The 26220-nt window shown below is 43.1% G+C and overlaps 2 protein-coding genes across 3 annotated transcripts in view; both read left to right on the top strand.

Annotated features, from left to right (window-relative positions):
- LOC149124800 (zinc finger protein 39-like) overlaps positions 1 to 26220 on the top strand; it is a 750627-nt gene that overhangs the window by 199906 nt on the left and 524501 nt on the right. The gene's annotated exons all lie outside the window — the stretch shown is intronic.
- Positions 18477 to 25403, top strand: LOC127489069 (regulator of G protein signaling 2-like). Of its 2 annotated transcripts, none has more exons than XM_089301845.1 (4): positions 18477 to 18646; positions 20948 to 21009; positions 24120 to 24286; positions 24538 to 25403. In XM_089301845.1, the coding sequence occupies exons 1-4, from the start codon at positions 18537 to 18539 to the stop codon at positions 24730 to 24732; spliced, it is 534 nt and encodes a 177-aa protein (XP_089157971.1). In that variant the 5' UTR covers positions 18477 to 18536; the 3' UTR covers positions 24733 to 25403. The 2 variants fall into 2 exon arrangements, with proteins under 2 accessions (XP_089157971.1, XP_089157972.1); XM_089301846.1 differs by lacking the exon at positions 24538 to 25403 and adding an exon at positions 20756 to 20849 and having other exon boundaries at positions 18478 to 18646; positions 24120 to 24278.

The following is a 26220-nucleotide window of genomic DNA, read 5'->3' as shown; positions in this document are numbered from 1 at the left end:
ATGAATACACAATGTTTGTATTTTAACTTTTAAGTAAAATATGTTTGTCAAATGAATAAATATAAAATCAGTATTGGTAGATTTTAAGTCTGGAGGTCTTTTTTGTCTATGCTGTTTGGTGTTTTAAATAGTTCGTTTTTCTTGTTGAGACTGGATTGTAGACATGTAAGAATAAATGGTGAGATCCAGTTATGAAACTAATCTTGCTGGATGCACCATCATTGACTTACCTAATGCTTTTCTAAAGGCGTCTTTAGTGTTGTCTTCCAATTTTCCCTATTTATTTGTTGATTGATTGCTATTATAAGCAACACTGTGAGGAACATCCTGTGTAGGTGTCTTTGTGGTCTGTTCCTTTTGGTTTCTTAGAAGAAATTCCTAGAAATGAAATTACTATGTCAAAAGGCATGATCAGTCTAAGTGTTCATCATACAGGAATCCTATCCTTAGAAGGCATGGTCCCTCAGCTGTGGGCATTTGAGGAAAGGTAAATTAGGGGTTAATTGTTGTGGGAGCATTGATCTTGCTTTCCTTTCAATTAGGAACCACTGTTGGAGCATTATTAATAGCCACGGCTGACAAGGGAAGATTTTTCTCTTCAGTAGAATGTTACTACAATCATGTGAAGTGAAGATAGAGTTATAAGAGAAGTATTTTGTTGTTGCTGTAGATTTCTCAACAATGTTGCAGTGGATTCATTTCTGAAAGGAGAAGCATGGTGGGGGTAAGAGGCGGAGTCACCACACAGATCCCGGGATTCGGGTGAAAGCAGGCTTGAGGCGAGCAGCCTGCAGACTCGTTTATTACAGTTGGTACAACATCTTATATAGGCAAGACAAGCCAATCTGGTCAAGGGGCAGTCTATGCCCCAACCAATCACAGCCTGTTGCTAGGCAGTTTCCAAAGCCATCCAATCACAGCCTGCTGCCAGGCAGGCTCCATTGCCAGGTGGGATTCAAAGCCATTCCTGAGTAACTGACACTCGCTTGCAGTGGGACCTTGGCATGGCCTTCTCATTCCACCACATTTCCCCCTTTTCATTTATTTTTGAGTAATGTGACTCATGATTCTTGGCCATACCATTGTTGACCCCATTTCCATGTAGTCTCCGTACACAGCTGTGCCTGTCTTAGGTTGTCCCCCAGGGGATCTTACCCGTCATTGACTAACCAGTGCTCAAATCGAGAGACCACAGGATTGCTTGCTCAGATAGAGGTAGGAATGAGGAATAATGGTTATCAGGAATAGCATGACCACACACAGGCTGTGGGCCATTTGAGTGGCTGACCAGAACTAGTGGGGAATAAAGTAGTAGCGGATGTGGCTATGAGCAGTTTCTCGGGGTAGGATGATAGGGCAGGTGCGTCTGCTAACAAGGTGGAGTCTCAGTCTTGTTCAGCTGGTTCTGGTTGGCTGTCAGTTGCAGGCTTGATGTTTCTGGCTGGTACCCAAAAGGGCTGTTCCACATTCTCTTGAAAGATTCAAACATATCCTCGACCTTTGGTTGGTTAGCAGAGGGTGTGGTCCTTTCCATTCTCCTGTCAGGGGCTCTTCCCACCTAACCATAGGGGCTGGGGTCTGGGATGGAAAGGATCCCCAGTGTTTATAAGCTGGGCTGATCCCTTGGGAATCAAAAGTAAGAAAATTGATAGTGAAAGGGACCTCAGTCAAAGCGAGCTGTGGGTCTGGGGGGCATATGATTGTTTTTCTGTCTTTGTAAGAGATCTTTAATCATCCTATGACTTCTTTCAATGATTGCCTATCCCTGTGGGTTGTATGGGATACCTGTGGCAGGCAGGCTGTATGTTCCAAGATTTCAGGAAGGAATTAATTCCTGTGATGTATACACTGGCCCATTTCAGTTTTTATGGTCCAGGGGACACCAAGGACCAGCATGGCAGATTTAACCGCCTTTATCACATTACTAGACTTCTATACGGATGGGGCTGTTGTAAATACAGCCTTTGAATAAGTATCAACCACCGCATGGACAAACTTAAGTTTACCAAAGGAGTTAATGTGGGTGACGTCCACTTGCCATTGCTTATTAGGAGCAAGGCCTCACAGGTTCACTCATGCTTGTTGCAGTGGGCCTAACGGGGCGAGGGGTGCACAATTCTTACAAGAGTGCACTAGGTGTTTGCATTGGATCATTGTTAGCTCTGGGAAAAGCAATTTTATGCTGCTTGCTGGCATATGAAATTTTTGGTGTAAAATACGGGCTTGTTCTAAGTGTCCAATGGAAGCTGAGTTGCAGGAGATAAGAAGATCAACCTTTCTGTTGCCTTGGAAAATAAAGCCAGGTAACCCAGTATGTGATCTTTCGTGTGAGATATACCATGAGTATTTTCTGTTTTCAGTTAGCTCTTTAAGTGTTGTGAACATCTGGTCAATTGGGTTAAAGACTACAAAAGGGATCATACTTGCTACCTGTGCTGAGTATTTGCTGTCCGAAAATATATTTACCAGTCCATCTTGGCTAAGGAGTATAACCTTGACTATTGCTCTTATTTCTCCCAACTGTACTGATCCTCCATGGGGTTCTACATGGATCTTATCTTTTTTCTGTTAAAGATTTGATCACTATTCCAAACAGTGACTTGTTGGCATCCGTAAACGCATATGGTGCCATGGGTATAGGTTGATTAGCAGGGAAAGCATGTTTTGGATAGTGTATTTCTAAGGTTTGTAGTGTCTGGAGTAGCCTGTCTGCTGGCAGGTGATTGTCAGTCTGTCCTGGAAAATTTATCATTAAAGTTTGAAAGAGCGTGCTATTCTGCATCAGTGTCAACAGTTCTAATTGTGATAGTGGTAGGACCACTATGTCTGGATCTGTGTTAAATATCTTATTGGTATAATATCTTCATTTAAGTCCCATCATAAGGATGGCATCTACTTTGTTTACTGTTTTACAACAATCACTCCAGGCTATGTGCACCCAAAAAAGTGGTCTGTGTTGTTGCCAAATAGCTCCTAAGGGGACCTTGAGGGTAGATATGGTCATGGCACATAGAGGCACGTGAGGGTCATATCTAAAGGTTTTTAAATTTGACAACTGGGTGTTAATCTTTCCTATAGTGGATTTGGCTGCTGGTGTCAATGTGATTTTTGAGGAAGAGCTGTTTCCCTTAGTCAGTAAATCATATAGCAGTCAACATTCTGCAGGTATTAGCAAAGGAACAGCTTCAGCCAATTGATTTGGCCACATAGTTGCTGAAGGTCATTGACTGAGTATTTATGCTTGACTTTTAGGTTTCGGCCCATTGGAGATATATGGGAGGAGATTTGACAACCCAAGGATTGAAAGGGAGGAAAATGTTATAACTTTTCTTTGGCAATAGATAAATCCCTGGGTTTCATTGTAAGTTTCTTACTGTCTCACTTAGACTGGCATTCAGAGTTGCTGCATTCTTGTGAGCAAGTAAGATATCATCCACATAATGTATGACCAAGCACTGATCTTTAAGTGTGCTGGTCGCATGAGAAACGTATCTTTGGCAAATGGCAGGGCTATTTTTTATGCCTTGTGGGAGTACTGTCCACAGGAATCTTTTTTGCAGGGAGCTGGAAATTGGGCTCCCATACTGTAAAGGCAAAGTAAGCCTTATCCTGCTCTGCAATGGGAATGGAAAAGAAGCCATCTTTGATATCAATGGTAACTTGTGGTATCCATTAGGAATGGCCCCTGGATGGGGAATGCCAGCCTGGAATGTTCCCATCTTTTTTATATTTTTGTTAATAGCTCTCAAATCCTGTAGAAGCCTATATTTTTCCTGTTTCTTTAGTATCACAAAAATGGGTGTGTTATGAGGGCTAGTGGAGGGTTCTATGTGTCTCTTTTCCAATTTTTCCTGTACTAATTCTTTAAGGATGCTAAGTTTGGGTTGTATTATTGGCCACTGCTCTACCCAGATGTTTCCTGTTTTTTCCCATTCAATGGGGATTGGGTCTGGCTTTTGTATGAGGTGAGCAGTGGCCCCTAGAATTGGGGTTGAATCTTACTTGTAGGTTCTCCATTAAAGCTGCTGGCTTGTGCAGATTTGTGATCTGTAGTAAGGACCGCTTTCATTTGTGAGAGCACATCTCTCCCCCATAAGGTCATGGAAACCTCAGCAGTTAGTGGAAAGATGGTTCCTGTGTCTCCATGTCATCTCGCCAAGTTACAGGTGTGATGACCTGATCAGCCAATTTTAATCCTCCAACACGTTAGAGGTCAGGTCCGGGTACTGTCTTCCAATGTTGAATTTTTCTTGCATCCCTAGCTTTTAAGACAGTAACATCTGCTCCCGTATCAATTAAACCCACAAAGGCAATGTCATCTAAATATAGGGTCAATTTTGGCCTCAGATTGAGATAGGCATCGACTAGTTAATGATTGTGGGACTCCCTCTTACTTACTGGGCTGAGGGCTGCCCAACTGGGAGTTTAAAGGCTTGGTCTTGCCATCTTTTGCCCAGTGAAAGCCTTTTTTACATCTGGGCCACAGCGTTTTGGGCTTGCCCCATCTTTCAGCGTTTGGGCAGTTTAGCCGTAGGTGTCCTACTTCCTGGCATCCCCAACAAACTGGAGGGTCATTAGACTTCTTTGTGTTCAATTTGTTAATGGCTGCAGTTAGGGCCTGTATGGGTGTATCAGCAGGGTTTACCTCCTTTGTGGCTACTATCCATTTAGAAATGTCTTCATTACAGGCTGGGGCAATTGCTGCTTTTGCCTCTTTTGTAGCACCTTCCCAAGCTAATTGTTTGACCAAATTGTCTTGATTGGGGCCAGGCAGTAGTCTTTTCTCTACTGCCTCCAAGACTCTGGCAAGGAAATCGGGGAACCATTCGCCTAGGCCTTGAACTAGATTTCTAAAGAGCTGACTGTAATCAGGAAGATTTATATATTTTAAGGCTTTAAGTGCCAAATCTCTGACCTGATCAAAATAGGCAATTACTCCAATGCAGCCTGTTCTTGAGGATTTATGTAGGTGCCATGGCTTGTAAGCATATCAAAGGTTACTGCTATTCCATAGGCAGCATCATTCCTTGCCACAGTTTCAGCCTCTTCCTCATAGGAGGCTTTCCACTGTAAGAACTGTAGTCTCGACAAACATGCTTTGAGCAGTGCAACCCAGTCAAAATGAGTTTGAAGGGTTGCTGCCCATTGTGTGAGCACTTGTTCAACGTAGGGAGAGTCAGGACCTGACTCTTGAGAAGCCTTTCTTAGCATAGTAAGGTCCTTTATGGGTGTTGGAATCCAGGGCCTGAATTCTGCATCCACTCCTACATTAACAGCAAATGTGCAGGTGTATGGGGTCTAGTGGCTGCCCTGAGAGCTTGGGGTGTCCGAGTACTGCCACAAATGTGGGGATCCTCACTGGGTGCTCTTGGGATGACCTCACATGAGTTATTGTCTAGAGGTCCTCTAAGTTCATCCCATGGGTATGTGGGCGGTGGCTGACTAGGCATTGCTATCTTGTTTGTTACCTTGTATGCTACATTGTTTTTTTTTCACAGTCAGAGTTCTCTTTCCCTAAGTCATCAACCATTGTCTGTGAGACAGGGACCTGGAGTGCCAGGCTCTTATCACTCACAGATTCACTATGTTTGATAATCTGCACAGGATTCTGAGAGGGGGGTTTCTTTCCCATGTCTGAGCGCTTAAGAGTGGCACAGCACGCCAACTCTAGCCAAAGGAAAGACATGTACAGTACTGCTGACTTAACAAAGCAAATTCCTAGCACCTCAGCTGTTGATGGCATTTTGCAGGAGGTTTCCCTACCTTAGACAAATAGATAGTGGTGTATCAGGCTGTAAGTATGCCCTGTGCTTAGTGGGGGATTTCCTTGATTTGTTAGGTCAAGGCCGTATGCCCACACAGTGTCTCCAGAGTGTCACCTCTCTCGAGTGAGGGAAGATGACTTGGTTCAAAATTCTGGGATGATCAGTCCCTTATGTGAATTCGCCGGGTGAACTGAAAGTAAAAGGAGAAGCCGAGAAGCGATGTACGCTTCTGGGCGGTGTGTGCCTAACCTGGGGTCACTTTAACCGAGGACAAGGACACAGAAAGGGGCATAGGAGGGGGTCCTGTGCTCACCCTCACAGAACCGAACAACACACAAAACACCAAGGTGCCTACTTGCCGAAATCCAAGGGGACCTTGCCAAGTCAGACACGCTGTCTCTTATCAGTCATGTTGGTGCACCAGATGTTGCAGTTGATTTCTCAACAATGTTGCAGTGGATTCCTTTCTGAGAGGAGGATTGTGGTGGGGGCAAGAGGCGCGGAGTCACCACACAGACCCCGGGAGTCGGGTGAAAGCAGGCTTGAGGTGATCAGCCCACAGACTCGTTTATTACAGTTGGAACAAAATCTTATAAAGCCAAGACCAGCCAATCTGGTCAAGGGGCAGTCTATGCCCCAACCAATCACAGCCTGTTGCCAGGCAGGCTCCATTGCCAGGTGGGTTTCAAAGCCATTCCTGAGTAACTGACACTCGCTTGCCAGTGGCCTTGGCATGGCCTTCTCATTCCATCACATTTTGTGAAGCCTAAACATATATGGACTACACAATAGTAAGTATAATTGGTTGCTCAGATAGCTAATCGATTTATGGAAGTGCAACTTTACATAGCATCAAGGTAACCCCACACACTTGGTTACAAGTGAGGAATAACCATTATGATACAGTATAGGCAACAGTTTGTAATTACATTAGTTAATTTGAGAAGTTTGATTTGCCATTCGAATAAAATCACATTTAAAAAGAAAGATGGAACTCTTAGTTAAATTTGAATTTCAGTTAAACAACATAAATTTTAGTTCGAGGGGCCAGCATTGTGTCACAGAAGGTTATGCCACCACCTACAGTGTGAACCAATAGCTGGAAGATTCTTTCTTTCTCTCTCCCTCTGCCTCTCCTACTCTCCCTCTCTCCCTCCCCAGGCTCTCTTTTATAATTCTTTCAAATAAATAATTTTTTTTAATCTGACAGATAGAGTTGGACAGTGAGAGAGAGAGAGAGAGACAGAGAGAAAGGTCTTCCTTCTGTTGATTCACTCCCCAAAGAGCCGCTATGGCTGGCACTGCACCGATCTGAAGCCAGGAGCCAGGTGCTTCCTCCTGGCCTCCCATGCGGGTGCAGGGGCCCAAGCACTTGGGCCATCCTCCACTGCACTCCTGGGCCACAGCAGAGAGCTGGACTGGAAGAGGAGCAACCAGGACTAGAACCCGGCACCCATATGGGATGCCAGCACTGCAGGCGGAGGATTAACCAAGTGATCCACAGCACCAGCCCCTCAAATAAATAAATCTTAAAAAATAAAATGAATTTTTGTTTCATTCCTTTTCACACAGTATTAGGGTGCCCTGTATTTTATCTAGCACACCCACTCTTGCAGCAATGCAATCTGTAATACACATATTGCATATACACATTGTCTTCCAGTCAACATGTTAAACTTCAAATAAATATTTAGCTTTAAAATTGTATTCCTGAAGGATTTTCAGTGTATGGAATGAAAAATTCAAGGATAACCTAAAAGAATCCAGAAAAAAATTTAAGAAAATGAGGAAGGGTTTAAGGCAACTGCCTTTTATTTCCAGTAGGTCAATGAAATGTTAAAGGCAATGTGTAAAACTAAATGCCAGAAATGCGTAAAGAATGTACCCATCCATTTGCCCCGCTTTGTTCCTTGGACATGTCTGACATGTGGAAAAATTGAATTAGTCTTTGCTCATTAAATTGGATGGAAATGCATTGATGAAAAATAAATATTCCTGAAATCAGATAATTGTGATATAGAATGTTCCCACATGTAAAAAATGTAATACTGCATTTTCACGATAGTATCTGGAATTATATGAGTCTTGAAATTGATAGAAAATATGTAATATGAAAAACTATACATGGATTTAAATATTTTTTTTTTTTTTTTTTGACAGGCAGAGTGGACAGTGAGAGAGAGAGACAGAGAGAGAAAGGTCTTCCTTTGCCGCTGGTTCACCCTCCAATGGCCGCCGCTGCAGCCGGCGCACCGCGCTGATCCTGGCAGGAGCCAGGAGCCAGGTGCTTTTCCTGGTCTCCCATGGGGTGCAGGGCCCAAGCACCTGGGCCATCCTCCACTGCACTCCCTGGCCATAGCAGAGAGCTGGCCTGGAAGAGGGGCAACCGGGACAGAATCCGGCGCCCCAACCGGGACTAGAACCCGGTGTGCCGGCGCCGCAAGGTGGAGGATTAGCCTATTGAGCCACGGCGCCGGCTCGGATTTAAATATTTTTACACAAAATACTTATTTTAATTCCATTTTCCAAAGTCTTTTCAGTGTGGCCTTGTGTATATATGTTAATCAATCTCATATGAACCCCATGTTGTTTTTGTACAATCCAATAAGTCTCAACTTGCTTGTTCTAAGGTTTTAAATTCTTACTTAAAAGAAATAAAACATCACATCTGCAGTTGTTAAATTCTGAACTTTTTTGTTTTTAAAGAGTTATTTATTTGAAAGGCAGAGCTAGAGAAAGTGAGCAAGAGAGAGAAAGATCTTCAGTCTGTTGATTCAAACCCCAAATGGTCACAATGGTCAGAGATGGGCCAATCCAGAGCCAGGAGCTAGGAGCTTCTTCATGCAGGTGTTGTGGGCAAAGTACTCAAGCCATTTTCCATTGCTTCCCCAGGTGCATTAGCAGTGAGCTGGATCAGAAGTGGAGCAGCTGGAACTCAAATCAACACCAATGTGGGATGCCAGCACTATAGGCAGCATCTTTACCCACAGTGCCATAGTGCTCGCTCCAAAATTTTGGACTTTTAAATCAGAAGTTTCATTGATTGGAACTTAAAGCTATTGGTGTTCCATTCTCTTATGGACATTTGGCACTGTTTACCAATAAATTCAGAGAGCCCAACTTCACTATCTGAATTGCTCTCTATGCTGAGATTCATCCCTTGCCAGCTGTCTGTTCCTTGTGACATTTGATTGTACCTAAAAACAAAGCAAATAAATACCAGCATTACTCACATACAATTTATTATAAAATAAACAATATATAAACCCTCACCTGCAACAGTTTGCAGTTTCTTACTTTTTCATGGTATAGATTTTCAAAACAGCAAAAGCCAACACTAGTAAAATGAGAAATATGACTCAAAGTACTTAGGAATACTGCTTATGTCAGTGATGTAAATATTTTAGTTATATGCCCTATACTGATTAAATTTTTCAGCTTCTGTAAGTGTTTCAGATTATTAGAAGTATTCCAATAGTTGGGAGTATCTGGAAATATTCCTCAAAATCTTACAGGCTAATATTGTGGCATATGGGCACCAGTTCAGCTCCCAGCTGACCCGCTCGCAATCCAGCTCCCTGCTAATGATCTGGGAAAATAACAGAAGGTGCTCCAAGATTTGGGTTTCTGGCACCCATGGGGGAGACCCAGAAAAGGCTCCTGTCTTTGGCCAGACCAGCTGCTATTTTGGGAGTGATCAAAGGGTGAAAGATATTCTCATTCTCTCTCTCTCTCTCTCTCTCCCCTCCCCTCCCCTCCCCTCCCCCTCCCCCCTCCCTCTCCCTCTCCCTCTCCCTTTCAAATAAATAAAAATAAATATTTAAAAGGAAATCTGAAAAGCTGGCCTACCCATGCAGCCACCTCAAAATGGGGCATGAGTAATTTCTTGGGACAAAACAGAAGTCATTGAAATTATAGCTCACCTTAAAATCCAGAGAAACCCCAAAATCCCTAACAAATGTGAAATCTTCATCCAGAGGAGAAATTTTGTGGGATGACTTTAGAAAATCTGAATTCAGGGAGGATGGGGTAAGTGTTGCAAGTTTACTTGAAGGTTCACTGATGCTGATGTGGCCTAGGAAGAAGTAACTCACAGAAGTCAACAGCACATGTTTCTGTTTTGGAGCAGATATCTACAATGAGGAAGATCCAGTGGGAGGGGAAACCAATGTGAATGTCAGAAAAGCAAAAATCAGGGTAGGGAGAAACTTCAAATATATAATGGAAAGAATATCAGAAAGGAAGCTTCCAGAAAGTTCAGTGGAGCTATATTTTGGCACAGTTTGTATACAACATAAGAAATCTTAGAATCACAAAGCTACAAGATTCTTTCTTGCCTATCTCCTAACAACCTACATAGAAGCCTCCTATAAAATAGCATAAAATCCACTCTGCTCAAACATGAACATGGAATAGATGCAATTGTGATTCACCCAGAGAGCAATAGAGAGCAAAAGAGATATGAAGCCACAAGAAAGATATGACCACAAAATAAAAAAATATGAAAACCAAAAATTTAGCATTGCAAAGTGATCTGACACAAATAAAACAGTAGACACATCAAAGAACAAATTGTCAAAATCAGAACAATTCAAGTATGAATAATTAGACAAAAATAGAAGTACCAAAGAGAAATTAATTAGAATTTATTAAAAATATTACTAGAATAAAAATAACTGTAGGAAAGAAAATTAAACTGAAGGTAATACAAGCGAATAGAAAGAAAACAGACTTGAGAGGAAACAAAGGATGTACAGTTAGACAAGATCATCCAGCAATGGTGACAGCACAGAAAGCTGAAGCAATAGAACAAATTTTGAAAATTTATACTTAAAGTACACTTTAAGTGCAGAATATATTCAAATGTATATGTTTATGCAGTGTAAATGTATTTAAGAAAATCACTCCATAACATTCAACACTTAGCTATGTTCTTATAAACTACTGAAATTATAAAGCAAAGGAAGATATGAGTATCTAGAAAGCTAGGCACTTATGAGGAATATGAATGGTAATGAGGGATTTCAGATTATCCAACTACAGAAAGAAAAATGGGAAACCATAAAACACTTCCTACACAGATACGCTTAGTGAAAATTGTTTTAAAAATTGCACTTGATAATGACATTTATAAATTTTATTTGGCTTTTTTTCTGTATGATAAATGCCATATCATTAACATGACTTTAAGGACACAATTATACTAATGCCCTCACGGGTTAAGGTTAACATTTTTAAAAAATTTTTAAAAGGCCAAGAGAGACAGTGCTTCCACATACTAGCTGGCTACCCAAATGGCCATAATGGCCAGCACTCTCCAGGCAAAATCCAGGAATGTGGAACTCCATCCAGGTCTCCCACATGGGTGGCAGGATCACAACCAGTTGGGCCAACTGCTATCTTCACAAGAACATTAGTAGGGAGTTGTACTGAAAGCAAAGTATCCAGGACTCAAATTGGCACTGTGATAAAGGATGCCTGCATTGAAAGCTGTGGCTTAACCCAGCACACAATAACACAAGCCCCAGAATTTTAATGAATGTGCACTATGTAATTCAGGAGGTGTGAAATCAGTGTGGATCTCCCAAAGGGGTGGCAGGCACCTCAATAACTTTATGCTTTAATTCCATTTTCCACAAATACTTGAATTACCCTCATATAATAACACATGTTCGGAAGTACATTTAAAAAAATTTGAAGTCAATGCTAGCATACTCCTGCTGTGCTGTGTTCAGCCATCCCCACTATCCAAGCTCTGAAGAGGTCACTGCTCTTTGACACCTGCCTCCCCCTGCAGTACTCAGTAAAACCCTGACACTGTTAAAGCATTCTGCACACTCCGCACCTATTTCAGGAGCATTTGAATATGGCTGAACATAACCAAACTAACAATCCCTTTTTATTTGTAATCTCAGATCTCAAGTGGGCACTCAACACTGGTGTTACACTGTACTTCCCCAGGCTATTGGTTTTCCCACTATCCATGTTACTTTTTTATACCTTTTTCCTCCTCAATTTGTAATACCCCTGACTTTCCCTTACTATCTGCTGATGACCTGGCTCATATTTCATTGAGCAAGTATAAAGAATGAGATGGGAACCCTCTCATGTTCCTACCACCCAAAACACTTTTCCCATGTATAAACTCTACCTTTCTTCCTCCTCTTTCAACAGATGATGTATTCTTGCTCCTGTAGTCTTCTTACTTGGGTTTTGGATCACATTCCCAACTACTACTGTGAAAACTTCCCTCTCAATTAAGTATTCATACAGAAAGGAAGGAAGGGAGGGAGGGAAGTAGGATGGGTGGAAGTAGGAGAGAGGGAAGAGAAAAAAGATGTTTCCTTGATCACAACTCCTTTGGAGTTACAGCCTCAATTCTCTCCTTCCTTTCCCAGCCATCTGGGGAGTGAACTAATTGATGGAAGATTCTCCCCCTCCCTCCCTGTCTCTTCCTCTCTTTCTTCCACTCTGTAGCTTTTTATTTCAAATAAATAAATATATCTTAAAATAAATAAATAAATGCTTGTTGAATGAGGGTTCCCCTCAACATGGCTTGGATAAATTTGGTCAAATTTTGTTTTTCAATTTTTTTTTCTAAATTTCATTCTACTAATCCAAACACAATGGGGAAACCAGGCAGGGAGTTAGATGGGTGCAAATGAGCTGGAATTTCTGCTAGTCACTCATTATAACTTTATCCCCTCACCCATCAGTTTGACCACCTTCCCACACCACATGGGTGGCAGGAACTCATGTACTTGAGCCATCACCTGCTGCCTTCAGGGTACACATTAACAAAAATCTGGAATCAGAAGCAGAGTCAGGACTTGAACCAAGGCACTCCAATATGGAATGAAGGAATCCCAAGCAACATCTTAAACACTGTGCCAAACTCCCACCCCTAGATGTCTTATTAAAGATGTAGCTATTAAATTTAAGGAAGCCCTATTGGTTTGAAGTATAACATATGCCATACTACAGATAAATCTCAGGTATAACCATGAAGTACATGAAGTGGAAATTCTAACACAAGGATTGGTAAGATCATTAACTTCAATTCTAACATAAGGATTGGTAAAATAATTAACTTCAATTGTTAGTTGTAAACTCTGATTCATGCCTGACAGAAAAAGCTAATTTTCTCTCTTAGCTACTAGGTATACAAATTACATTCTAAGAAATTAATCAATCATGACTTTTATACCTTAGATCCTATTATGAATAGGTACAGGGTCTTGTGGGGTCATAGGCTTATTCTATTAATGAAGATTTCTCCAACAAAAAGTTAAATTAGGGACAGGCATTTAGCCTGCAGTTAAGATGCCTGAGTCCTATATCAGAGTAGTTGCATTCAACACTCAGCTCTGGTTCCTGAATCCAGTTTCCTGCTAATATCAATCCTGGAAAGCAATAGTGATGGCTCAAGTAGTTGGGTTCCTGACAACCACATGGGACATTTAGACTGAGCTCCCACTCCTGGCTTCAGCCTGACCGAGCAAGTCCCAGCTGTTGGCATTTGGGGAGTAAACCAGCAAATTGAATGCATTCTCATTATCTCTCTCTCCTTCTGTCTCTCTCTCTCTCCTTCTCAATTAAGTAAAAAATTAAATAAGACTAAAAGTAGTAATAAAGACAAGTATTACACTTCTTTCATATGACCAACAAATAGGTACTAAAAGTTTTCAATTTTTCCAATTACTCATCACATTTCTTTCTTGTTCCTTTTTAAAACTAACCACTTGTAGCCAATGTTGCTGCTAAGCCACCAGCTATAATGCTGGCATCCCATAAGGGTGTCAGTTTGCATCCCAGCTGCTCCACTTCTGATCCAGCTCCCTGGTAATGGCCTGTGAAAAGCAGCAGAAAATTAATATCAGAAATGACCCCCTAAAATTACATATGAAAATGTGTCCCCTCAAAGTTCCCCAGAGGCCGAGTCTGGGGTGCCACATATGTTACCGGAATTTGGGGTGCCAGATGATATCACCATATGCTTATTAATAAATCCCCAATAGTTATATGCCCTAGAGGGTTCTTGCCTAATATTTAGAGAAGAATTCTAAATACTGGCATAAATGAATGAGACAGCATGGTATGTTTTAAGCTTTTATTTAGTGTGAAAGATGCATAGGACAGTGAAGGCTTTAGTTCAGTTTAAGGAGAAGGGAAAATCTGGATTCATACTGAGTACCAGGAACCAGCCATGTAGAAGAGCATCTAGGCCAGGAAGCCTAGGGTGGGTGGCCCGAAGGCCACATGCCCTGGGGGTGCAGGGCTTCAGCCAGCCCCCTCCTGGCTAGAGGCCAGGGCAAAGAAGAGAGAGGACACACCCTGTTCCAGGCTTTTAACCCACTTCCAAAGGGGAGTGGTTAATTAACCTGATTGGCCAGTGGGCACTCAGGTGTGGCCAGGTAGGGGCATCAGGTCACACAGGGGTGTTGTGAAGGTATCAGGTAGGGGCGTGGTGAAGACGTGGTCTTCCAGCTCACAAACCAAATCGATTTTAACCTGTATGCCTACTTCACAAGTGTTTGGGACACTGCCACTCACATGAGAGACCCAATGAAGCTCCTGGTTCCTGGCTTTAGTAGTCTTGCCCAGCTCTGGCCATTGCAGCCATCTGGGGAGTGAACTTGCAGATAGATGGTATCTGTCTATCTCAATCTCTATCTCAATCCCACCCCCATAATTCAGACTTTCAAATAAATAAAATTCTTCAATTTTTTTTCAAAAAGAAATAAACACAAACCACTTAAACTTTCATAAGGTAAGCAAGAGGCTTACCGCACTCATACATTTAGGACCTAAGATATTGTACTGACTGAAAAAAGCAAAGTACATAAGAAAATTATACTTTGTGGTGTTTCTTAAGGCATATATGTTGTTTTCTAAATTTCTGAAGTATAATCATGAGCATTATTATATGTAAATATTTTTAACTTCTGGTAATTAATAGAGAAGAGGAAGTATGGTGGGGTAAACTTTTTATTCTCCATAATCTCTCCTTGATATTATCAGAAGCTTATAATTTTTTTGCTTGCCTTTTTCTGGAATTTACACTTTTAAGAAATTATGAAAATTCCCAAGAACCACTCTGAGAACCTCCACCACCAATGCTTGCAATCAGATATCTCTACAGCAGAGGGTGAGGTAGACACAAAGTGGAAAATGCAAAGTGAGTTGATCTACCTCTCTCAGGCTGTGGCTTCACTGCCCACCTTTAACAACCCACTGCCTTGTTTCTTTCTCCTCCACACTAGTATGATGCCATCCCACTTAGCCAAAAGCCAGTGGCAGCAAATAGCCCAAGGGGAAGTCATCAAATAAAAGGTTTCACTTTAAATAGCTCAGCTTGTCTTTAAAGAGATATAAACATGACAATTTTTAAGGATAGGTTTCTGACTGTAGCAGTTATCATCTTAACTCTTAACAGTACTTATTGACACAAAAAATATAAACTGATGGATAGATTTCTCAATCAACCACATAATTTAAAATAAACAAATTGCCACTCAGCATCAGCTATCAGTATGAAAGTGTTCATGAAAAAAAGCAATTAACCTGGCCAGCTCCGTGGCTCACTTGGTTAATCCTCCACCTGTGGCACCAGCATCCCATATAGGCACCGGGTTCTAGTCCCAGCTGCTCCTCTTCCAGTCCAGCTCTCTGTTGTGGCCCAGGAGGGCAGTGGAGGATGGTCCAGGTGCTTGGGTCCCTGCACCCGCATGGGAGACCAGGAAGAAGCACCTGGCTCCTGGCTTCAGATCGGCACAGCGCCAGCCATTGCGGCCATTTGGGGAGTTAACCAATGGAAAGAAGACCTTTCTCTCTGTCTATAACTCTACCTGTCAAATTAAAAAAAAAGCTCTATGGTGCCCCTCATTTAAACCAGTTGCTTGCATGTATATATGCAGATTGACTTTTGCTAATATATGGAGAGCAATGTATTTCCCTGGCATGGAGCTCTCTGAAGAGTTTAAATGCTAATCTGTTGCTTTCATTTCATTTGCTTATCACCAGACAGCATTTATTAAATATCTATCATGAGTTTCACACTCTACAAATCTGTATTAACTATCTTGATATTTAAGGATACTTACATGTTTTTTTTTTTAAAGATGTATTTATTTGTTTGAAAGTCAGAGTTACACAAAGAGAGGAGAGACAGAGAGAGAGAGAGAGAGAGAGAGAGAGAGGTCTTCCATCTGATGGTTCACTCCCCAGATGGCTGCAATGGCTGGAGCTGTGCCGATCCAAAGCCAGGAGCCAGGAGCTTCTTCCAGGTCTCCCACATGGGTGCAGGGGCCCAAGCACTTGGGCCATATTCCACTGCTTTCCCAGGCCATAGCAGAGAGCTGGACAGTAAGTGGAGCAGCCGGGTTTTGAACCAGCACCCACATGGGATGCTTGCACTTCAGGCCAGGGCATTAACCCACTGTGCACAGCGCCGGCCCCATGCTTACACGTTTATAACCTGAGCTAATTCTCATAACTTCCCTCTCTTGAATAGCTATGCCTTTCACATTATGCTTTTTTCACACATATGCAAATACAAAATCAACTTTAGTGTGCTACTTTAGAATTTATAAAAGGCCTTTTGTGTAAGACTTACATAACACTGAAAATCTTAGCTTCTAGGACTTGAACTTACTTGAACATGTGAAACTGGCAAAAAGGACTTGGTTTTCTCATTACAGATGAAAGAGGTGTGAAGAGACTGTTCCAATTGTTAGATTCTAGTGATCAGGCCCCGACTCTAATTAGGTCTCAGGTAGACACACATCTAGATTCTTCTTACGGTCTCTGTCAGAATTCCCAGCCTATGAGTGAAATTCAGTCTGTGAGTAAATTGTAATATCCAAGGTTCTCAGTCAAAAATTTATTGAGGTTTGTATCGATGAGATGAAGCATGTGTCTATATAATACATGCATTCAATAAATAAGTACTGAATCATATGGAAGTAAAATTGGATACAGAAATACCAGGCAAAGACTTTTTTGAGATGAAGAGCATGTTTAAAAAGTTACAGTCTTAGAGTTTTGCAAACATGTTTAAAATGTGACTGGAGCTCTTGTTTGGCATAGTGATCAAGCCTTCCACATCCCATTCAGAATGCTTGAGTTCAAGCCTCAGCTCTGCTTCTGATTCTACTTCCTGTTAATAGAACCCTGCTGGGCAGCAGGTGACGGCTCAAGTATTTGAGTCCCTACCACCTACATGGGAAGCCCTAGACTGAGTTCTTGGCTTCAGCCTGACCCAGCCCAGGTTGCTGCAGACATTTGGAGAATGAATAATGAATGTAAGAACACTCTCTGCATTTCAAATAAGTGAAAATAAATACACAAACCTTTTTTGTAAGGCAGAGTTAGAGAGTGGGAGAGACAGAGAGCTCTTCCATCGCTGGTTCACTCCCCAGATGGCCGCAACAGCCAGGTCTGGACCAAAGCCAGGAGCCAGGAGCTTCCTCTGGGTCTCCCACGTGGGTGCAGGGGCCAAAGCACTTAAGTCATCTTGGGCTGATTTCCCAGGTGCATTAGCTTAGCAGGGAGCTGGATCAGAAGTGGAGCAGCCTGGACTGAAACCGGTGCCCATATGGGCTGACGACGCTGCAGATGGAATCTTTTCTACGCCACAGTGCCAGCCCCACAGAACTCTGTTTTGTCTTCCTGATGTCTGAGTGGTTTTCCTTTACACCTAACTGTTCTCCCTAGTAACAACAGAGATTTTGCTCTCCAAGTCAAACCTGGAGTTCTTAGTACTGGCAGCTCACCCTAAGAACATGCTGACTGGATCCAATATTCAAACACAGGTTTTATATTTTCTTCTGATAGATCTAATGCAAAGCAAGGAGAGTGTCTACAGTAACTAATGCCTTACTGTTAACCTAACTGTCCACTACAGGCCTGGGAGAGAACCACTGGAATACACACTGTCATATAGTATCCAAAATTGACTCACTTCATAGTTGAGGGACTCTGTCCTGACCAATCATTTAAGTCTGCAGGAGCAGGGAGGGGTGGTTTCTGAAGAATTTACAAATACAGCTCATTGAAGTAAGCTACTCTCACCCCCACCGCACCCCTATACACATTGTTTTTGCCAGTTAAAAGTTTTGGTAAATTCTAAGCTGACCAGCAGTGACGGAGGAGGCAAGCCCGACTGCTTGCACTGCTGAACTCCAAGGACCCTGGTGTGTCCCAGTGCCAAGCTCACTGTGCCTCACTCTCCCTCCCTGCCCACCAGGACTCCGGACTCCAGAGCTGACCCAAAAAGTAGGCCCAGCTCAGGTGTCGCCTTCGGACAAAGTCACTGTCTCCTGCTCTCTTCCCGAAGACTGCCCAGCCCGATGTTGCAGTTCCTGGTTCGCCCGCCCACCAGCGAGGGAAGCAGAGGCACAGTGTGTTCTTTCTGGAATCCGGCTCAGCTTGCAGGCAGGGATTCGGCAGGCTGGGCAAAGAAGGGCCTGAGCCAGACTGCTCCACAGGACTGCGGCCTGGAAAAACCCGTTGCCCTCAGCGCCCTGCCGCTGGAGGTGTCCCGCCAAATCATGTTCTAAGCCTTAGTCTCACGTGTCAGCAGCTCCCAGGCTTCCAGCCAGTCAGCGGCCTTCGTGCCCCGCGCCTGCTCAGGCTCTGCCCCTGCCGTAGGCCTCTGGCCAATCCTCGCTTTAGGAGGTGGGGCTGGCCCAGAGAGACCCCGCCTCCACGCTGGCAGGCTATAAAAGCTGTGGTGAACTGCAGGCCGCTACTCTGTACTGAGATCAGCGAATGCTAAGTGTCGTTTTTATGGAGATTCAGCCCGACTGTGGAGGTATGGACGAGAGCGTAGGCAGTGACACCAAGAGCGTGGAAAAGCAGGAGAAGATGAAACGGTCCTTGTGAGTAGGCTCCTCTCTGTCGGGTCGGCTTGCTGTATATGGGGCACTTTGGGAAACACTGTAGCCTGAGCCTCTGCAGAAAAACCAAGCGCACGATGCTAATTTACTCAGGGAAATTACATCTACGAGGGCTGTGCTGGCTTTGTGAGTGTGGACACTCGGGAGGGCTTGGTAGGAGGAGGGTGGAGGCGCGCTGGGGCCTTATGGAGCGGCCTTCTGCGTGCATCTCATCACAGCTGAGAACCCTGGTCGACATCGTGTGCTTCTGCTGGGTGGTGGGAAATCATTTACCTTTATTTTAAAATTATTAAGATTGATATCTAAAGTGTTCTTGTCTATTTAGATAAGAATTCTTGTTGGGAAAGTGGCACAGTCTTATCTCTGGCGAGACCTACACCCTGACACCATCCTAGGCTCTAGCACCCACTGCCATTGCTGCAAGCCAGGTGGCCACATGGCCCAACCACTGGTGTCAGCCCCACCCCCATCCTAATGGGATTCTCTGCTCCTCCTTCCCTGCCCGCCCCCTGGCGAAGTTTTAAAAGGGCCTGTTTCTGAACACGCGGCGCTCTGTCGGCTCCGTTCTCTCACTCCCCTCTCTCCTCTCCTCTCTTCCCTCTTACTTGTTTTCTTTCCTTGCCCCTCCCCTCTAGCTTGCCGGGTTTTCCCCAATAAACCCTTTACCTTACTCCGGTGTTTGGTGTGTTTTGTGGTGAACTTACATTGGTGCCGAAACCCGGGACCTTACAATTCTAAATATCGAGTTTCTGTAAATCAGACAGCGTGGTATGGCTTAGCATTTAGTGTGAGAGAAATACACAGGAAGGTGAAGGCTTTATTAAGAGAAAGGAATCAGAAATTTAAACCGGCAGTTGCATACCAGGCTTTTCCAGGGAGTAGGCCAGAGCCTGCAAGGGAGAGCCTGTGGGCCGGAGAGCAGCAGCAAGGCAAGTCAGCAGGCTCCAGTGGCATCCAGAAGGCCGCCCACACCAAGAGGCATGAGGTGAACAAGGGCCACGTGCAGGCCATCACAGGTCAGAGTCATGGGGAAAGGAAAAACCGTGCAGGCAGGAATGACCACAAAACCACAAGGTGCAGGCAAACAGATGAGGGGCAGCCAAAAGCTGTGCCTGGAGGCTTGGGAGAACAAGGGTGGGCCCAGCAGGCTCCACCCTTTTTATTCAGTCCCCAAAGGGGCATGGTTAATGGTCTGAGTGGCAGGTGGGTGAATACAGGTGGGATACATAAGGGGTGGAGGCGTGGTTTTCCAGTTCATGAATCTGATTAATTTAATCCGATCTGCCTGACCATATCAGGGGAAGAGCATTTGCTGGCTGAAGATCTCGTTTTGAGTCCTTTCTCACCTTTTCATGATAAAGCTGTTCTCAGGCAGTCATGACTGTGGAACAAATCTTCCTCAAAAGAACACTGTAGGTCGGAGGGCCAGTGTCACTCCCTATGCATGGCCTCTGGTGCATCCAGGACCATGGGTGGAAGGGGAAGGAGTGAACTGCCGCTCTTTGTGGGCCAGAAATAGCATAAGGTTTTCATTTTTTTTAAGCTTTATTTGAAGGTCGCAGTTAGAGAGGCAGAAAAAGAAGTCTTCCATCCTCTGGTTCACTTCCCTAAATGGCCACAAGCACAGGGGCTGGGCAAGGCTGGAGCCAGAAGCTCTTCAGGGTCTTTGACTGGGTGTAGGTGTCCAAGGACATGGGCATCCTCCACTGCTTTCCTGGGTGCATTAGCAGGGAACTGGATTGAATGTGGAGCAGCCTGGACTTGAACCATTGCCAATATGGGGTAGATGGCTTAACTCATAGTACTGGGCCCCAGTATGTGCTTTTTGGGTATGCAGCATATTGAGATAATATTTTTGTGAATTTTAAGGTAGTTCCTACCTTTACTCTTAACACGAGTAGTTATAGTCTGAGAAAACTATTCAGTATTTCAGTGCTGGGTTTAAATATTAGGTTGATAAGGCTGCTACTTGGTTTTGTCTCATTTGGTTTGCCTGTAGCTACTAGATAGCTTTATTGGATAAAAATACATTCAGCTGTAGTTGTGTTTTCAAGCATGGCCACTTAGTGACTTTTTTTTTAAAATTAAAAGATTGGAAGACACGATTGAGTTCCTTCTTGCAAAATTCTTCCACTCCTGGGAAGCCCAAAACCAGCAAGAAAAACAAACAGCAAACTTTCAGCAAGTAAGTGAGAATCCTGTGCTCACAAACCTGAACAGCTCACTGCTGAGCTGGAAAGGGGACCTGATATGTGCCCTCTTAACTGAAAACTTCTCTTGCAGGCCTTCCCCAGAGGAAGCACTGCTGTGGTCAGAAGGATTCGAGGAGCTGCTGGCCAGCAAATGTGAGTTAACCTTGAATTTGATCTACTGCAAATATTGCAAGAGTCTAGAAAGGTGTGTCTCCACAGCAAATGAGTGGCTCACAAGAGGAGGAATGGACTCAACAGTCACAGGAGCCTAGAATATCTTTTTTCTCCCCTTATTTCTTAGCATATTGACTCTGAGTGGGGAAGACAAATTAGCCTTAAACAGCACAGTGGCAGTGCTCTTAGTTGAAGTTGTCCACTTTTCCATTGCATATATTGTTTACAAGACACTTGTTCCCAGAGAATTTGTGGTTCCCCTGAAGACATTTTTTTGTATTTGTTTTTATACTTAAGTATTTTGTCTACTGGCATCTTTGTCTTTCTTTAAAATTTGTTAAGATTTTATGTAAGTTGTATAACTTTCATTTATTTCATTTGTATAGATTTTGGAACATAGTGATACTTGCCATGCTACCCTCCCTCCCACCCATGCTCCAATTCTTCTTCCTCTCCCTCTCCCCTTCCCACTCTTTACAATGAGCTACTTTCAGTTTACTTAATGATCATACAGTTAATCCTACACTAAGTAAGAGTTCAGCAAATGGTATGAAGAAAAAAAAAAACCCACTGTTCCTCAATGGAAGAGATGGGCTTTAAACAATCATTGAATCTCAAAATGTTCATTGCACTCTAATACATTACATTTCAGGTACTCTATAAGTTAACTCAGATCAGGGAAAACATATAGTATCTGTGTTTTTGGGGACTGGCTTATTTCACTAAGTGTAATGGTTTCCAGTTGTATCCATTTTGTTGCAAAAGACAAGGTATCATTTTTTTACAGGTGACTAGTATGCCATAGTGTATATATATACACCATAATTTCTTTATCTAGTCGTTTTTCCAAACTCTATGAGTTCCAGTAGTGTCTCAGTGGGGTCACCTACAAATAGGGATAGTTTGACTTCCTCCTTTCCAATTTGTATCCCTTTGATTTCTTCTTGTTTAATGGCTCTGGCTAAACCTTCCAGTACTGTATTGAATAGCAATGGTGAGTGGGCATCCTTGTCTGGTTCTGGATCTCAGTGGAAATGCTTCCAACTTTTCCCCATTCAATAGTATGCTGGCGGGTGGCACCGTGCCTCAATAGGCTAATCCTCCACCTTGAGGCGCTGGCACACCGGGTTCTAGTCCCTGTCGGGACACCGGATTCTGTCCCAGTTGCCCCTCTTCCAGGCCAGCTCTCTGCTGTGGCCAGGGAGTGCAGTGGAGGATGGCCCAAGTGCTTGGGCCCTGCACCCCATGGGAGACCAGGAGAAGTACCTGGCTCCTGCCTTAGGATCAGCACGGTGCGCCGGCCACAGCGCAGCGGCCATTGGAGGGTGAACCAACGGCAAAGGAAGACCTTTCTCTGTCTGTCTCTCTCTCACTGTCCACTCTGCCTGTCAAAAAAAAATAGTATGCTGGCCATGGGTTTGTTATAAATTGCCTTGATTGTGTTGAGGAATGTTCCTCCCATGCCCAATTTTCTTAAGGTTTTCATCATGAAAGGATGTTATATACTATCAAATGCTTTCTCTGCATGTATTGAGATAGTCATATGGTTTTTCTTCAGTTTGTTATTGTAATGTATCACACATTGATTTGTGAATGTTGAACCACCCCTGCATACCAAGGATAAATATCACTTGTTCTGGATGAATGATCTTTTTGGTGTGTTGTTGGATTCAAATGGCCAGTATTTTGTTGAGGATTTTTGCATCTGTGTTCATCAGAGAAAGAACTACAGAACAATTTCCCTGTTTCTTTTTCTTGTATAGGAATTAAGGTGACACAGGCTTCAGGAGTTTGGGAGGGTTACCTCCCTTTCAATTGCTTTGAATAACCCAAGAAGAATTGGAATTAGTTCTTTAAATATCTGGTAGAATTCAGCAATAAAGCCATCTGATCCTAGGCTTTTTTTTATTGGGAGGCTGTTTATTACTGATTCAGTTTCCATCTTGGTTATTGGTCTGTGAAGTTTTTTATGTCTTCATGGCTCAATTTAGGTAGGTGGCTTGTGTCTAGGGATCTATTTTAATTTATTTGACAGTTAGAGTTATAGATAATGAGAGAGAAACTGAGAGAAAGGTCTTCCTTCCATTGGTTCACTCCCCAAATGGCTGCTATGGCTGCCGCTGCGCCAATCTGAAGCCAGGAGCCAGATGCTTCTTCCTGGTCTCCCGTGCAGCTGCAGGGGCCCAAGCACTTGGGCCATCCTCCACTGCCCTCCCGGGCCACAGCAGAGAGCTGGACTGGAAGAGGAGCAACTGGGACTAGAACCCGTTGCCCATATGGGATGCTGGCACTGCAGGCAGAGGATTCACCAAGTGAGCCATGGTGCTGACCCATAGGGATCTATTCTTTTTTTCTAGTTTTCCAGGTTAGTTGGCATACAGCTCTTGATAGCTCTTTGTACCTCTATTGTTATGCTCATACCCCCACCCCCTCTCCTCCAAGCAGAGCAATGCCTAGGTGTTTTCCCTGTGTTCAGTACTTATCTGTGCCACCATGTGAACCATACAAATGATCTGCACAGTCCTCACTATGAGCATAGTTCTCTAGCCGAGTGTAGTAAATTGTTCCCTATTACAGCATCTTGGAATCCCAGCATCTTGTTCCCATCCAGCATCTTTGTCTTTAAAGATCTAAATTCTGAGGGCTGGCACCATGGCACAGTAGGTTAATCATCCACCTGCAAAGCCGGCATCCCATATGGGCTCCGGTTCTAGTCCCAGCTGCTTCTTTTCCTATCCAGCTCTCTGCTGTGGCCTGGGAAAGCAGTGGAGATGGTTCAAGTGCTTGGGCCCCTGCACGCACATGGGAGACCAGGAGGAGGCACCTAGCTCCTGGCTTTGGATTGGTGCAGCTCTGGCTGTTGCAGCCATTTGGGTTGTGAAACAATGGAAGGAAGACCTTTCTCTCTGTTTCTCCCTCTCACTGTCTGTAACTCTGCCTCTCAAATAAATAAAATATTTTTAAAAGAGCTAAATTCTGAGGATTATGTGTTTGAATGAAATCTAGAAAATAGCTAAGTGATAATTATTTGGTTATTCAGTTCTTCATATTCTGTGTTCTTTCTCCTCCCATCTCTTCTATCTTTATAGATGGTGTGGCTGTTTTTAGGGCCTTTTTAAAATCTCAATTCTGTGAAGAAAATATAGACTTCTGGCTGGCTTGTGAAGACTTCAAAAAAATCAAGTCATCCCAGAAGCTGTCCTCAAAAGCAAAGGAAATATATATAGAATTCATAGAAAAAGATGCCCCAAAAGAGGTAAGATAAAAATACTCATTTCAGCATAATGTGGACATCCTTGGCACCAAGAGGCAGCAAAAGAATTAGACATTAGATTAAACCAGGGGTGAGGAATGGTGAAAGGATATCTTCCCTGGCATTCTGGTTTTCAACTGTATCTGAAAACCTGGCAGGTGAAGCTCATCACATGGTACAGCTTCTTTTTGTGTTTCATTTTCAAATAGCAGAGCAATGGGTACTGAGTGATCTGCTTTTTTGTTTTATTTCAGGTAAACATAGACTTCCAAACCAAAATCCTTATTGTGCAAAATATACAAAATGCTACAACTGGCTGTTTTACATCTGCACAGAAAAGGGTTTACAGCTTGATGGAGAATAACTCCTATCCCCATTTCTTGGCATCAGAATTCTACCAGAACTTGTGTAAAAAACCACAAATCACCACAGAGCACCATGCTATATGATTTGAAAAAGGGAGCCCCAGAGTGAGAGACATGTCTTTCTGCATCCTGAGGTAGAAGGCTGTCACCTACCAAAGAGAATGACATTGAATTCAGCCTGGTTGTTTGGGAAACATCTCTCAGAACTACTGATTCCAAGTTGGGTAGTGAATCAGGAAGCTGCTGACTGTCTAGGAGAATCTTGTATCAGAATAACTTCCACTGCTCTACAGACACATGGAAAGAATATGTGGCCTGAATGTAGAGGGTCTCACTGGAAAAGCAAGAATATGAAATGGAAGATAACACAATTTATCCAAACACATGAAAAATCAATGTCTGAGATTATGTGGCCTTGGCTAGCTGGCTGTACATCTTTCCCTAAACCCGTCCATGTTACCACATAGTGGCTTTATTTTTCAGTTTTGAGTCCTAACATTAGCAGGTTTGCTCTGTGCAAGAGTATTGAAGTTCTTGTGACTCCAGATCATCCATACTATTCTTATGCATGGTTGAACCTGAAATGGTCTGTTTGAATTGCTAGATAGTTTGTGAAATAGAGTGGGTGCTCATGTGTAGAAAGCTACAGTGTCTGTTACAAGTGCCAAAAACTGTCTTGAAGGCAGCAGAAGTTTGAAGTGGTCTTTGGATATTTTAATACATTTTTTGATAAATAATGCCATTGAATGCTTGGAGTCCAGGTATGAGTTGATTTGATTTTAATAGTTGGAAATATGTCAAGCCCAAGGGGAAACATCTGTCTAGGGAAGCAGAAGCATCTGTTGCTGTGCCTGTCCTTGGAGAACTGGCATCCCCCAGAGTGATTCTCTGATTCTCAGATGAGGGTAGCAGGGAAGATACAACTTTCTAAACCTAAGTTACAGCACATCCTTAGAACCACCCTGTGTCAAGCCTCTTGGTATAATTTTTTAAAGATCAAGGTCATTAATAAGAACAATAGGACTTTGATTTAAAGCCCTTCATGAGTATTAAGAACCAACTAAATAGAAGTGAAGGGTGTGGAGACAAGCACCAATGTTAGGTTATTCAATTGCTCCAATGAAGAAAGAGCCAAATAAGGGGAACATGGGCCTCCCTCTTTTGTCTTTTCCCCCTTGGTTTTAAGCTTTCTTTGACATGTTCCATGGAACCGTATTTTGTCAAATATCTGTGATGGGCTTATCTGGGCCAGTGATCTGAAAAAGAGTAGAAGACATGGTTGTCTACTGGGGAGGAAATGGAGAGAAAAGATGGAGACTCAAACCTTATTTTCTTAGAAACAGATTTCCATATGATCATCAAGGGTAAGGTCATCATCCACAACTTGACAGACTTTACCAGATCTACCTTCAGGATGTCCCAGTCACCCTGTCCTTCTCTTACTGCAGCCACCTGCTTCCTCGCTGGTGTTGTCATTCTTCACCTGGATCTCAGAAGGGCTCAGTACCTGTGTCCTGCTTCTGACCTGTTCTTGAAAATTTATTTTAACATCATTTTTCTCATATTTTATGC

The sequence above is a fragment of the Oryctolagus cuniculus genome, chromosome 8, assembly GCF_051225735.1.
Source record: "Oryctolagus cuniculus isolate XC-2025 breed Fujian yellow rabbit chromosome 8, ASM5122573v1, whole genome shotgun sequence".
NCBI classification, from domain to species: Eukaryota; Metazoa; Chordata; class Mammalia; order Lagomorpha; family Leporidae; genus Oryctolagus; species Oryctolagus cuniculus.
This window is presented reverse-complemented; position numbering and strand designations above follow the sequence as displayed.

Bases quoted from the DNA above. Each gene is read 5' to 3' on its own strand.
- LOC127489069 (XM_089301845.1), top strand. From the start codon at position 18,537: ATGCTAAGTGTCGTTTTTATGGAGATTCAGCCCGACTGTGGAGGTATG. The intron at 21,010-24,119 runs GTGAGTTAACCT...CTATCTTTATAG, and splicing joins GGAGCTGCTGGCCAGCAAAT to ATGGTGTGGCTGTTTTTAGG. The intron at 24,287-24,537 runs GTAAGATAAAAA...GTTTTATTTCAG, and splicing joins AAAAAGATGCCCCAAAAGAG to GTAAACATAGACTTCCAAAC.